Below are 12670 nucleotides of genomic sequence, written 5' to 3' on the forward strand. Positions count from 1 at the left end.
CCGTGGGAGCCAGCGGCGGTCAGCCTGGACCTGGCCGCTGGTTTTCCAGTACGACAAGAGCCCAAACAAGTCTCCAGTGTTTGCTAACCACATGTTTCGACCTCCTGGCGTAACAGAGATGGCCAATAAATCTGATGCTTGATTTGAAATAAATAAATAAATATTAAAATGTGGGGGCTGGCATGATAGCACAGCGGGTAGGGCATTTGCCTTGCATGCGGTGGACCCGGGTTTGATCCCCAGCATCCCATAGGGTCCCCTGAGCACCGCCAGGAGTAATTCCTGAGTGCAGAGCCAGGAGTAACCCCTGAGCATTGCTGGGTGTGACCCAGAAAGAAAAAACAAAATTAAAATGTGAGTACCGGCCCCCAGAGACAGACAGACAGACAGACAGACAGACAGACAGACAGACAGCGGCAGGGCAAGCACCCAGCCTGGGCTCCAACCACATGTCGCTAGGCAGCCCTGGAGGCCCCCCAGCACCCCTGGGTGTCTCGGAGTCCCCTCAGCTCCGCAGGGACAGCAGCATCACGCACCCTGGGGCCCACTGAGCCACCTGCTCTGCCGGCTGAGAATCACCTGGGGGGAGGCGGTGCTGGGACCTCCCGAGCCCTCCATGGGGAGGAAACCCCACCATGTACGTGCCCAGCGGGGAGAGGGCAGAGGGCTGGAGCACCCGCTGGGTCTGGGCAAGGCTGCGAATTTCGCCCTGGCACTGCATGCCCCGAGCACCATCTTGGGGTCCTGGCGCCCCCCTCAGCTTCCCTGGACCTGAGCCACAAACACCCCACAATAGTGTGGACCCAACAGGGCTGGCCGGCCGCATGTCCCCACGAGTCCCCCTACAAGTGCCTGCCGTGGCTTCTCAGACGGGGGTCTGCTTCCTCCACGTTCGGGGGTCTGCTTCCTCCACGTTCAGGGGTCTGCTTCCTCCACGTTCGGGGGTCTGCTTCCTCCACGTTCGGGGGTCTGCTTCCTCCACGTTCGGGGGTCTGCTTCCTCCACGTTCGGGGGTCTGCTTCCTCCACGTTCGGGGGTCTGCTTCCTCCACGTTCGGGGGTCTGCTTCCTCCACAGTTGGGGGTCACAGGTGGGGCCCCCCTGGAGTGTTGTCCCATAGCCCACCACAGTGTAAGCGTCTGAGGCCACTGGAGGTGCGCTCGGTGACTCCACCCGAAGCATCGGGCGGCCGGAGAGCGGGGCGTGGCACACAGACCGCCCGGTGCGGCAGGCTCAGGCGGCTGGGTCTGCCGTGTGCCCTGCGGCCTGCTGCGCTTTGCCCCAGCCTCAGTCATCCCTATTTTGATCTGGTTCCACAGATCCGACTGTGTTACCCCTGCTTTGGTGTTTTTCACTCCCTTTCGGAGAGAAGCGTGTTTCTCACTAGCTCCCAGGGCGGTTTGCTGTCCTGGTGGGCGAGCTCGCCTGGCTGTGCGGGGAGGCTACTTCCTGTTTGCTCGGGGGAGTGTCACAGTGTTGGGGATTATGTGGTGCGGGATCAAACCCGGGGCACCCACGTGCAGAGCCTTCCAGGCCGTAGGTGTCTACTTGCCTGCTCGTTCTCCTTCGGTGGAACAAATCTCTTTCTGTGGAAGCCGTCTCTTCTCTTCACCTCTCACTGGATGGGCCCCTCAAAATGCTGTGGCCACGTTGGCTAAGTTATTTTATTTTATTTTGGAGGTGATGCTTAGGGGTTACTCCTGGTGGTGCTTGGGGGGACCATAAAGGATGGTATTGAACCTGGGTAAGCCATGGGCAAGGCAAATGCCCTCCCTGCTGTCCTGACTCTCTGGCCTCATGCATTGGCTGAGTTCAATCCTTCACTCGGAAAGAAGGCTTTGGAGCTACTGCTGCTTCTGCCTCACTAGTTCACTAGGTAACCCCTCCTCTTGTTACCTCTCCCAGTGTTTCTTTGCAAAGTGAACTTGGAAACAGGCTTTCAGTCTTAAATCAGCCTTCTGGATTTAGTCAGCGGGGACAGAAAATGAGAACGGCGAGGAGAGGCAACCGTCTTAAAGGAAAACAGCAAAATTCCAGTTTTGTGGAAGCATGAACACGGCCCTCCAGAGGCCTCCAGAGAAAATGTGACAGCGCTGAAGAGAAGATAGACATTTGGGTGGGGGAAGGGGAATGCAGCAGGGAGGGATTGGGCCACATTCGGTGTTGTTCAGGCTGACTCTGCTCAGGGATCACAACTGCCAGGCTCAGGGGACTTGACGGGATGCTGGAATCACACCCAGGTGGGCTGCAGTGCCCTACCCACTGCACTATCTCTCTGGCCCCATTTTTTTTTTTTTTTTGCTTTTTGGATCACACCCGGCAATGCACAGGGGTTACTCCTGGCTCTGCACTCAGGAATTACTCCTGGTGGTGCTCAAGGGACCATATGGGATGCTGGGAATCAAACCCAGATCGGCCACGTGCAAGGCACATGCCCTACCCGCTGTGCTATCGCTCTAGCCCCTGGCCCCATCTTTCTCTCTCCCCTTCCTTCTGGTGCAGGAGCGGTGACTGTGTTTGTCCACAGCTTCCAGGTCCCCCAATATTTGCCAGAATGAAAATATCGAATAATGAAGATGCTCCAAACTAGAAAATAGAAACGTTGGTTGGGAAGTAAGGAGAGAAGGAAACTCCCCAGCAGGGGAGGAACTTAGTCTCGGATTAAGTTAAATATGGCTCATTTTTGTGGGTTTTTCTAGGAAAACTGGGTCTTTGTGTTACTTATCAAACAAAGTCTGGGAGCATTCCCGTTTGTTTCCCAAAGGTGTCTTATTAATTTAGGGCCCCTTGGTGTTGCTGAGATAAGAATAATGCCTCTGGTTCTCACTAGGGCTGGTGGGACTGTCTGTTTATTAGACCTCTTAGGTTCTGTATTTCACTGACGGTTGAGAGAGACGCCCCCCATCATCTCTTAGTCTCCTATGAGCCCAAGGTCTGGGGCAGGATTTATGACCTCAGGAAAGTGCAAACTGTCTCAGTCTCTCACACTGCAGCAGTGTCTAGAACTAAGTCAGCAAAAAATGGAGCCACACGAAGTGGTGGGCAAGGGTCAAACTTGCCCTTCTTCCTTCTTTTTTTAAATTTCTTTTGCTTTTGGGTCACACCTGGTGATGCTCAGGAGTTATTCCTGGCTCTGCATGCACTCAGGAGTCACACCTGGTGGTGCTCAGGAGACCATATGGGATGCTGGGAATTGAACCTGGGTTGGCCGCATGCAAGGCAAACGCCCTACCTGCTGTGCTATCGCTCCAGCCCCTCACTTCCTTTTTTTTCTTTTCTTTCTTTCTTTCTTTCTTTCTTTCTTTCTTTCTTTCTTTCTTTCTTTCTTTCTTTCTTTCTTTCTTTCTTTCTTTCTTTCTTTCTTTCTTTCTTTCTTTCTTTCTTTCTTTCTTTCTTTCTTTCTTTCTTTCTTTCTTTCTTTCTTTCTTTCTTTCTTTCTTTCTTTCTTTCTTTCTTTCTTTCTTTCTTTCTTTCTTTCTTTCTTTCTTTCTTTCTTTCTTTCTTTCTTTCTTTCTTTCTTTCTTTCTTTCTTTCTTTCTTTCTTTCTTTCTTTCTTTCTTTCTTTCTTTCTTTCTTTCTTTTCTCCATGCTTTCCGGGACAGTGTGGGATGCCAGGGATTGGACCTGGGCTGGCCGCATGCAAGGGACATGCTTTGCCAGCTGTACGATTGCTCTGGTCCTCTTCCCTCCTTCTTAAGCCTTCTGTCCTCGCTGTGTAGATTCTCGAGAACACCCTGGAAAACCACCCAGACCACAGCCACCTGAAGCACGCCCTGGAGAAGGCCGAAGAGCTGTGTTCCCAGGTGAACGAAGGAGTGCGGGAGAAGGAGAACTCGGACCGGCTGGAGTGGATCCAGGCCCACGTGCAGTGTGAAGGCCTGTCGGAGGTGGGCACTGCCTGGGTGGGACTCCCCTGGCTGGGCCTTGGCAACCAGCTGGAGGAGGAAGACCCCAGACCCCCCTTCTCTTCGACCTGCAGTGGGCCCATTCTCTCTTCAGCAGCATCTGACTTTGATGTTTGGTCCAGCCTCTGAGTTTTCGATCCCAACTACTTTCTTTCCCATTTCCATCCTTTTCTTTCCTTTTTTTTTTTTTGTGTGTGTGTGAGCCACACTCATCAGTGCTCAGGGCTTATTACTGCTCTGCACTCAGGGATCACTCCCAGTGGGAGTTAGATGACTATGTGAGGTGCTGGGGATTGAAACTCGGTCAACTGCGTGCAACGCAAATGCCCAACGTGCTGTGCCATTGCTTCAGCCCCCTTAAGAAATATTTTTTGGGGGGGCGGGGGGAAATACACACCTGGAAGTATTCAAGGCTTCCTCCTGGCTCTACATTCAGGGTCACTCCTGGCTGGGCTTGGGGGCCTGTATGGAGAGTCAGGGATCAAACCCAAGTCGGCCGTGCGTGCAGCAGGCACTTCCCCCCTGTACCACTGCCCTGGGCCCCCCTCTCTTCCTTTCTGTCTTTTTTTTTTTTTAAATAACTTAGCAATTTATTATAGTTTCAAGTCAGGTACAGTGATACCTCCCAATTTCTTTTTTTTTTTTTTCTTTTTGGGTCACACCCAGCGATGCTCAGGGGTTACTCCTGGCTTTGCACTCAGGAATTGCTCCTGGCAGTGCTTGGGGGACCATATGGGATGCCGGGGATAGAACCCAGGTCGGCCGCGTGCAAGGCAAACGCCCTACCCACTGTGCTATCGCTCCGGCCCCTCTTCCTTTCTGTCTTTTTGCTCAGATCTACTGGCTTCTTGGCCTGTTTCTGGCATGAGTGCCAGTGCCTCTCATTCGCTCCTCACCACGTCATAAAGCACATCCCTGCCATGCTGGTCCCTTCCGATGCCCACAGTCCCGGGCCTTCCTCTCTTGACTGTTGCTCCTGCCAGCTCTCATCCCAATGCCCGGATTCCCCTCTGGCCTGTGATTTGGGGTTGTGAGTCTGGTGTTTCTTGAGAACTCCCTGAGAGGATGGCTCCCAGGGTTGCCCCCAAGTAAATTCAGAAGAGCCTTGGGGATCACCCTAGTTGTGTGGTTTGGGGTTTTAAAGTTGTGTGAGCAGTGGAATATTACACAGCCACCACACACACAGGTGGCCACAGTGCCTGGTAATCGCTCATGGCACTGGGAATCACAGATCTCAGAGCTGCCAGGCTCCACCTGCAGGACTTTCAGGATTGTGTGCACGTGAGTGGCACTGGGGTTTGGACCCTCGACCTCACATCTGCCTGAGTCACTGAGGACTCTTGCCAAACTTCACTGTGGGTTTTTTGGGGTTTGTTTGTTTGTTTGTTTTGCTTTTTGAGTCACATCCAGCGATGCTCAGAGGTTACTCCTGGCTCTGCACTCAGAAATTACTCCTGGGGGCCGGAGCGATAGCACAGCGGGTAAGGCATTTGCCTTGCACTCGGCCGACCCGGGTTCCATCCCTGGCATCCCATATGGTCCCCCAAGTACCGCCAGGAGTAATTCCTGAGTGCAAAGCCAGGAGTAACCCCTGAGCATCGCTGGGTGTGACCCAAAAAGCAAAAAAAAAAAAAAGAAATTACTCCTGGTGGTGCTTGGGGGACCATATGGGATGCTGGGGATCGAGCCTGGGTCGGCTGCGTGCAAGGCAAACGCCCTCCCTGCTGTGCTACCCCTCTGGCCCTTCACTGTGGTTTTGAGGTGCATTTCCTTAGCAGTCGGTGACCAGGCACGTATTCTTCCCGTATCTCTTGGCATCCAGACAGCCCGTCTTCATCAGGGTCAGAGAGAGCTGGGCCTTTTCTTTCTCCTGCTCAGCCGCGAGTAAGAGGGAGAAGAACACTGATCACCCACGGGCCCCAGGGAAAGGCGTTAGGGCTTGTACCGAGATGCAGCTCAGCGCCCCAGCACCGTGCCTGGGGCTGTGTTTCGACCCCAGCCTGGAATCTTCCCAACAGTCCTGCATTTGAGCCTCGGAGGCTGCCCACTGGGCCCAGCTTCGGATTTTGGTGTCAGTGCTTTCAGCGCCCCTTGACCCCGGAAAAGCAAACCGATGGCTTTGAGAGCGCTGCCTGGTACAGACAGAGGGGCAGAGACGAAGGGCAGGAGTAGAGGTTTATTCGTGCTCCTGGGTGGACCTAGACAGACCCTGGAGAGACCCAGGGGGCTTTTAAGTTGTCTTGGGTGGGAAAAGGGAACAAGGACCGGAGGCACCCGTGGGTTTGGTCCCACCTCCTGTTGTCTGTGGGAGGAAGCCGGGCGTGCGGCCTGGTGGAGGTGGCCCATCAGTCCGTGCAGGGGGCAGGGTGATGTCTGACTCCAGGAGTGTTGCTCCCTCATCAGCCGGTCGCCATCTGGTCATAGCCAACCTTCCACAACCCAGCCCCCTACCCCACCGACCCGTGACCCACGACCTACGACCCACGACCCACGACCGCCCTTCATCGTGTCTTCTCTGGGTTTTGTTTTCCTCTCTCAGCAACTTGTGTTCAATTCAGTGACCAACTGCTTGGGGCCGCGCAAGTTCCTGCACAGCGGCAAGCTCTACAAGGCCAAGAGCAACAAGGAGCTGTACGGCTTCCTCTTCAACGACTTCCTGCTGCTCACCCAGATCATCAAGCCGCTGGGCTCCTCGGGCACCGACAAGGTCTTCAGCCCCAAGTCCAACCTGCAGTACAAGATGTACAAGACGGTACGTTGGCTCTGGCGCCGGGGAACGGTGTGGGTGGGGGCGGGGCAAAGGAGTCAGGCTCTGGGCCAGGTCTGGGGGTGTGGCCGAGAGGAGACAGTGGAGATGGGCTGCAGGGTGGGTGCTGAGCCGGGATTAGGGTCACCCAGACAAGCACCCACCGGACCCCCACCACACCCAGCAAGAGCGGGAAAGGAGTGGGGTGACCCAACTAGCCAGACGTTGAGGGGTGTCGCATGATTGCTATACCTGGCCCCCCGTGGCCTCTGGGAGGTGAGGGCATGCCTGGAATTGAGGGGCCGGGGACTCCTGGTCTTCTAGCAGAGGAAGCGGGCGTGGGGAAGAGAGCTGGAGCCGGAGCACCAGTGCCCACGTCCCCCACGCCCCAGATCCCGCCCCCACCCCAAACTCCCCAAGGCTGTTGGGAACATCCCCCCACTACCACCAGCGGACCCAAGGCCTGGGCTCGGGTGTTGGCCGGGTCCTTCCACACTCGGCTCCCCCTTCTGCTTGGGGACCGTCCCATCGGGGGGGGGGGTCTCGCTTTTCTAACTCCGTCTCTGTGGGGGTGTCTGCACTGAGCTCTCTGCAGTTGTCTCAGCCTTATTTTGGGTCTGGTCAGCGGCAGTGTGTCTCCCCCTCTCTGGAGGAGGCTGTAGCCTGCAGGGGGAGGTGGAGACGGCTGAGGTGGGGACTCACTGGGAAAGTGACCTGCCAGCTCTGAGGGAGTGAAGAGGGTGTGCTTGGAAAGTGCCTCGCGTGGACGTGGGCATCGCTAATGCAAATCCTGCCTCTGCTGTAGATGGCTGGGACACACACACCTGCTTGACATGGTGAGCTGGGAAATACACACACACACGCACACACATGCACACACACCCCTCTGCATGATGAACAGCTCATACACACACACACACCCCTCTGCATGATGACCAGGCTCATACACACACACACACACACACACACACACACCCCTCTGCATGACGAACAGCTCATACACACACACACACACACACACACACACCCCTCTGCATGATGAACAGGCTCATACACACACACGCACACACACACACCTCTGCATGATGAACAGCTCATACATACACACCCCTCTGCATGATGAACAGGCTCATACACACACACGCACACCCCTCTGCATGATGAACAGCTCATACACACACACACACACACACACACACACCTCTGCATGATGAACAGCTCATACATACACACCCCTCTGCATGATGAACAGGCTCATACACACACACACACGCACACCCCTCTGCATGATGAACAGCTCATACACAAAAACATACACCCCTCTGCATGATGAACAGCTCATACATACACACACACACCCCTCTGCATGATGAACACGCTCATACGCGCACACACACGCACACCCCTCTGCATGATGAACGGTTCACACACACACCTCTGCATGATAAACAGCTCATACACACACACACCCCTCTGCATGATGAACAGTTCATATACACATACACACACACCCCTCTGCATGATGAACAGCTCATACACACAACCCCTCTGCCTGATGAATAGCTCATACACACATACACACACACACCCCTCCACATGATGAACAGCTCATACACACACACCCCTCTGCATGATGAACAGCTCATACATACACGCACACACACACACCCCTCTGCATGATGAACAACTCATACACACACACCCCTCTGCATGATGAACAGGCTCATACACACACACACACAAACGAACATGCACACCCCTCTGCATGATGAACAGCTCATACATACACAAACACACACGCCCCTCTGCATGATGAACAGGCTCATACACACACACACACACACACACACACACACACACACACAGAGTAGGATTTTCTGGAATGTGTGCCCTTCACCTACACATGCTCAGAATTTTCTGGATCGAAGACGCCCCGTCCGTAGGCTCTTGGGTGTGTAACCAAGAGCCAAATTTGGGTTTTCCAGCCCATTTTCCTCAATGAGGTTCTGGTGAAGCTCCCCACCGACCCCTCCGGCGACGAGCCCATCTTCCACATCTCACACATCGACCGGGTCTACACCCTGCGGGCAGAAAGCATCAACGAAAGGTGAGAGGCCTCCCGCTGCCACGGGCTGCCCGGCTTCTGCCAGGGCAGGCGCATGTGGGCTGTGGCAAGGGGCAGGGGCGTGGCTGCAGCACCGTCCTCTCAGGCTTCAGGAGGGGGATGTCACCCAAACACTTGTTTTCTAGAACTTTCTCCTAGGATTGACTCATGGCATACACACACATGCACGCACACACATATGCATATATATATTTTTTTTCTCCCAGAATAAACCACACTGGGGCCAGAGAGATGGGATAACAGGGAGGGCACTTGACTTTCAGCAGGCTGACCCAGGCTCTGTCCCCACCACCCCACGTGGTTCTCTGAGCCCTACCAGGAGTGATTCCTGAGTGCAGAGCCAGGAGCAAGCCCTGAGACCACTGAGTGTGCCACTCCCTCCTTCCCGTTCAATCTCTCCTTCCTTCCTTCCTTCCTTCCTTCCTTCCTTCCTTCCTTCCTTCCTTCCTTCCTTCCTTCCTTCCTTCCTTCCTTCCTTCCTTCCTTCCTTCCTTCCTTCCTTCCTTCCTTCCTTCCTTCTTTCCTTCCTTCCTTTTTCTCCTTCTTTCTTTTGCTTTTGGGCCACACCCAACCCCTATGGGATGCTGGCCATCACACTGGTATTGGCAGGGTGCAGAGCAAATGCCCTATCCAGGGTGTTCAGGACTGATTCCTGGCTCTGTGCTCAGGGGTGACCCCTAGCAATGCTTGGGGACTGTATTGGGTGCCAGGGATGGAACCAGGGTTGTCAGAATTCAAGGCAAGTACCCTACCCTCTGCACTGTCATTCTGGCCCTCACACTTTTTTTTTTTCTTTTTGGGTCACACCCGGCGATGCACAGGGTTACTCCTGGCTCTGCACTCAGGAATTACCCCTGGCGGTGCTTGGGGGACCATATGGGATGCTGGGAATCGAACCTGAGTCGGCCGCATGCAAGGCAAACGCCCTACTCACTGTGCTATCACTCCAGCCCCTCACACCTTCTTTCTTAATGGTAGCGGCCAGTAGTGAGGGGCTTGCAGCCACAAACCAGCCTCTCCCGTGCTCTGTAGTGAAAGTCTAATGGATGTGCCAGAATCCCCAGCGTGGCCTGGGCCTGAGCTCTGTTTGGCCCCTTCTGTCTTTTCCCCTCCCAGGACCGCCTGGGTGCAGAAAATCAAGGCTGCTTCCGAACTGTACATTGAGACGGAGAAGAAGAAGCGGGAGAAGGCGTACCTGGGTAACTCGGGGCTGCAGAAGCACCTCTCCTGCAGAGGGCCGGGGGGACTCAGTCCTTCGCCAGGAGGATGTGCTGGAGGGGCCTGAGTGAGGTGGAGGGGGCATCGGACGGGGCTATGGGCTCAGAGGATGGGTTGGTGGTGCCGGGGCAGGGAGCAGGCGACGAAGAAGAAAAAGGAGAAGGTGTTTGGCCCCACACAGGGGACCTGGGCCCTCCCTGTGCTCAGGAGGCGATCGGGGAGCAGGGAGGCTGCAGACGTGGGCATGCAGAGCTTGTGTTCCCTCCCTTGTCCTCTTAGTTCGCTCCCAGAGGGCCACCGGCATCGGGAGGCTGATGGTGAACGTGGTGGAGGGGATCGAGCTGAAGCCGTGTCGCTCTCATGGTAAGGACCCCCGCTTGCCTCGGTGCCAGCTGTCTTCCCTGCTTACCCCACTGTAGTTTTACTTACATGTCATGCTGGGCTTGAACCCGGGGCTCCTGCATGCAGAGCCTGTGCTCCAGCCCTCTGAACCGTCTCCCTGCCCTCCACACACCCACTGCGTTTGACTTCATGCTGATGTTTATTTTATTTTTGGTTTGGGGGCCACGTCCGTTGGTGCCCAGGGCTGAGTTCTGGCCTGCACCCAGGGGCTCCTCCTGCGGGGCTCAGGAGGTCATACGGGGCGCTGGGGATCGAACCTGGCTGGCTTCTGCGAGGCAGCGCCCTGCCCACTGGGTTATCTCCCTGGCCCCAGTGTACCCCCCACTTCAGATCCAATGTGCTTGTCCCATCTTCCTCACCGGGAGTCAGTTTTGTTTTTCGAGCATTTGTAAAAATCCAGATCCTTTTCTCCCCCTCAGCCCCAAATCCTGTCCCATAATTGCTTTTAATAGAGATCCAGGAGCTGCCAGGTGGTCTGAGGGGAGGGCCGGGGGCCAAGGGAGCCCATGGGGGCCTCATTCAGCTAATGGCAGGACTGTCCATGGAGGGGGACACCCAAGGGGAGGGGAGGGCGGCTCCCTGGGGCCCTGACCCCACTCAGCACAGCCCCTTCTGTCCACCCCAGGGAAGAGCAACCCATACTGCGAGGTGACCATGGGCTCACAATGCCACATCACTAAGACCATCCAGGACACCTTGAACCCCAAGTGGAACTCCAACTGCCAGTTCTTCATCAGAGACCTGGAGCAGGAAGTCCTGTGTATCACCGTATTTGAGAGGGACCAGTTCTCTCCTGATGGTGAGCCCTCCAAACATGCACGTGCACACATGCACGCACACGCGCACAATGCAGACACATGCATGCATGATGCAGACACAAGCATGCACAATGCAGACACATGCATGTACACACATGTATACACATGTGCACGCACACACTCACACACAGACATGCATGCATGCACGCACAATGCAGACACATGTATACACATGTGCACTCATAGACATGCACACACATGCAGACATACATGCACACACGCACAATCCAGACTCATATACACACATGTACTCACACACATGCACACACTCACACGCAGACATGCACGCACACATACACAATCCAGACACATGCATGCACACACACATAATCCAGACACGTGCATGCACAATGCAGACACATGCAAGTGCACACACATACACACACATATACAGTCACACACATGCACACACTCACATGCTCACATGCATGGCATCCCATATGGTCCACCTGTGCACTGCCAGGAGTAACCCCTGAGCACCTCCAATAAAAGAACTAACTAGGAATCAAGGTCTAAAGGCAGCATATTCTGTGTGTGACCTCAGTCACTCTACACAGCTTCCTTCTCTGGATACTTGTATGTGAATTGCCCATTATGAGTTAGGTACTCTTGGTTACTGACAAAAACAGCCTTAAAAAATAGAGGTCTGAAGTGCGAGGTTTTGGTTGGTTTGCTGGGACACACCTGGAGGTACTCAGGCCTTACTCCTGTCCCTGTGCTCAGGAATCATTCCTGGTGTTGCACAGGGATGGATTTTTAACTTTTCCTTTCAATTTTTTTGTTTATTCCTATAAATAAGGGAATCAAAAGATGTAAATTCTGGGTGCCTCTTTCACCCTGTGCATCTTTCACCACAACCCTCAGCACCTTCTCACACATATTCACCTCAGCACCTTCTCACACACACATTCACCTCAGCACCTTCTCATACACATTCACCTCAGCACCTTCTCCACATATTCACCTCAGCACCTTCATACACACACATTCACCTCAGCACCTTCTCACACACATTCACCTCAGCACCTTCTCACACATATTCACCTCAGCACCTTCGCACACATATTCACCTCAGCACCTTCTCACACACATTCACCTCAGCACCTTCACACACACATTCACCTCAGAACCTTCACACACACATATTTATCTCAGTACTTTTACACACACATTCACCTCAGAAACTTCTCCACAGAATAACCTCAGCACCGTTCTCACACTCACTTCAACACCTTCCCACCCACATTCACCTCGACATCTTCTCGCCCACATTCACCTCAGCACCTCCTCACCTCAGCACCTTCTCACACACACATTCCCCACAATACCTTTTCACACATGTGTTCCCTTGAACACCTTTTCACACACATTCACCTCACTACCTTCACACACAAAATCATGTCAGCCCCTTCTCACACACATTCCCTTTAGCACCATCTCACACACAGTTCCCTCCA

General features: G+C 54.3%; 1 protein-coding gene across 4 annotated transcripts in view; it reads left to right on the forward strand.

Annotated features, from left to right (window-relative positions):
- ITSN1 (intersectin 1) overlaps window positions 1-12670 on the forward strand; it is a 214279-nt gene that overhangs the window by 191474 nt on the left and 10135 nt on the right. For all 4 annotated transcript variants that reach the window (XM_055125812.1, XM_055125811.1, XM_055125810.1 and 1 more), the window contains 6 exons: window positions 3719-3886; window positions 6444-6656; window positions 8636-8757; window positions 9892-9974; window positions 10273-10356; window positions 11021-11194. In XM_055125812.1, the coding sequence (XP_054981787.1) occupies window positions 3719-3886; window positions 6444-6656; window positions 8636-8757; window positions 9892-9974; window positions 10273-10356; window positions 11021-11194 (844 nt within the window). The remainder of the gene's footprint in view (window positions 1-3718; window positions 3887-6443; window positions 6657-8635; window positions 8758-9891; window positions 9975-10272; window positions 10357-11020; window positions 11195-12670) is intronic.

The sequence above is a fragment of the Sorex araneus genome, chromosome 2 (assembly GCF_027595985.1).
Source record: "Sorex araneus isolate mSorAra2 chromosome 2, mSorAra2.pri, whole genome shotgun sequence".
Lineage (NCBI taxonomy): Eukaryota > Metazoa > Chordata > Mammalia > Eulipotyphla > Soricidae > Sorex > Sorex araneus.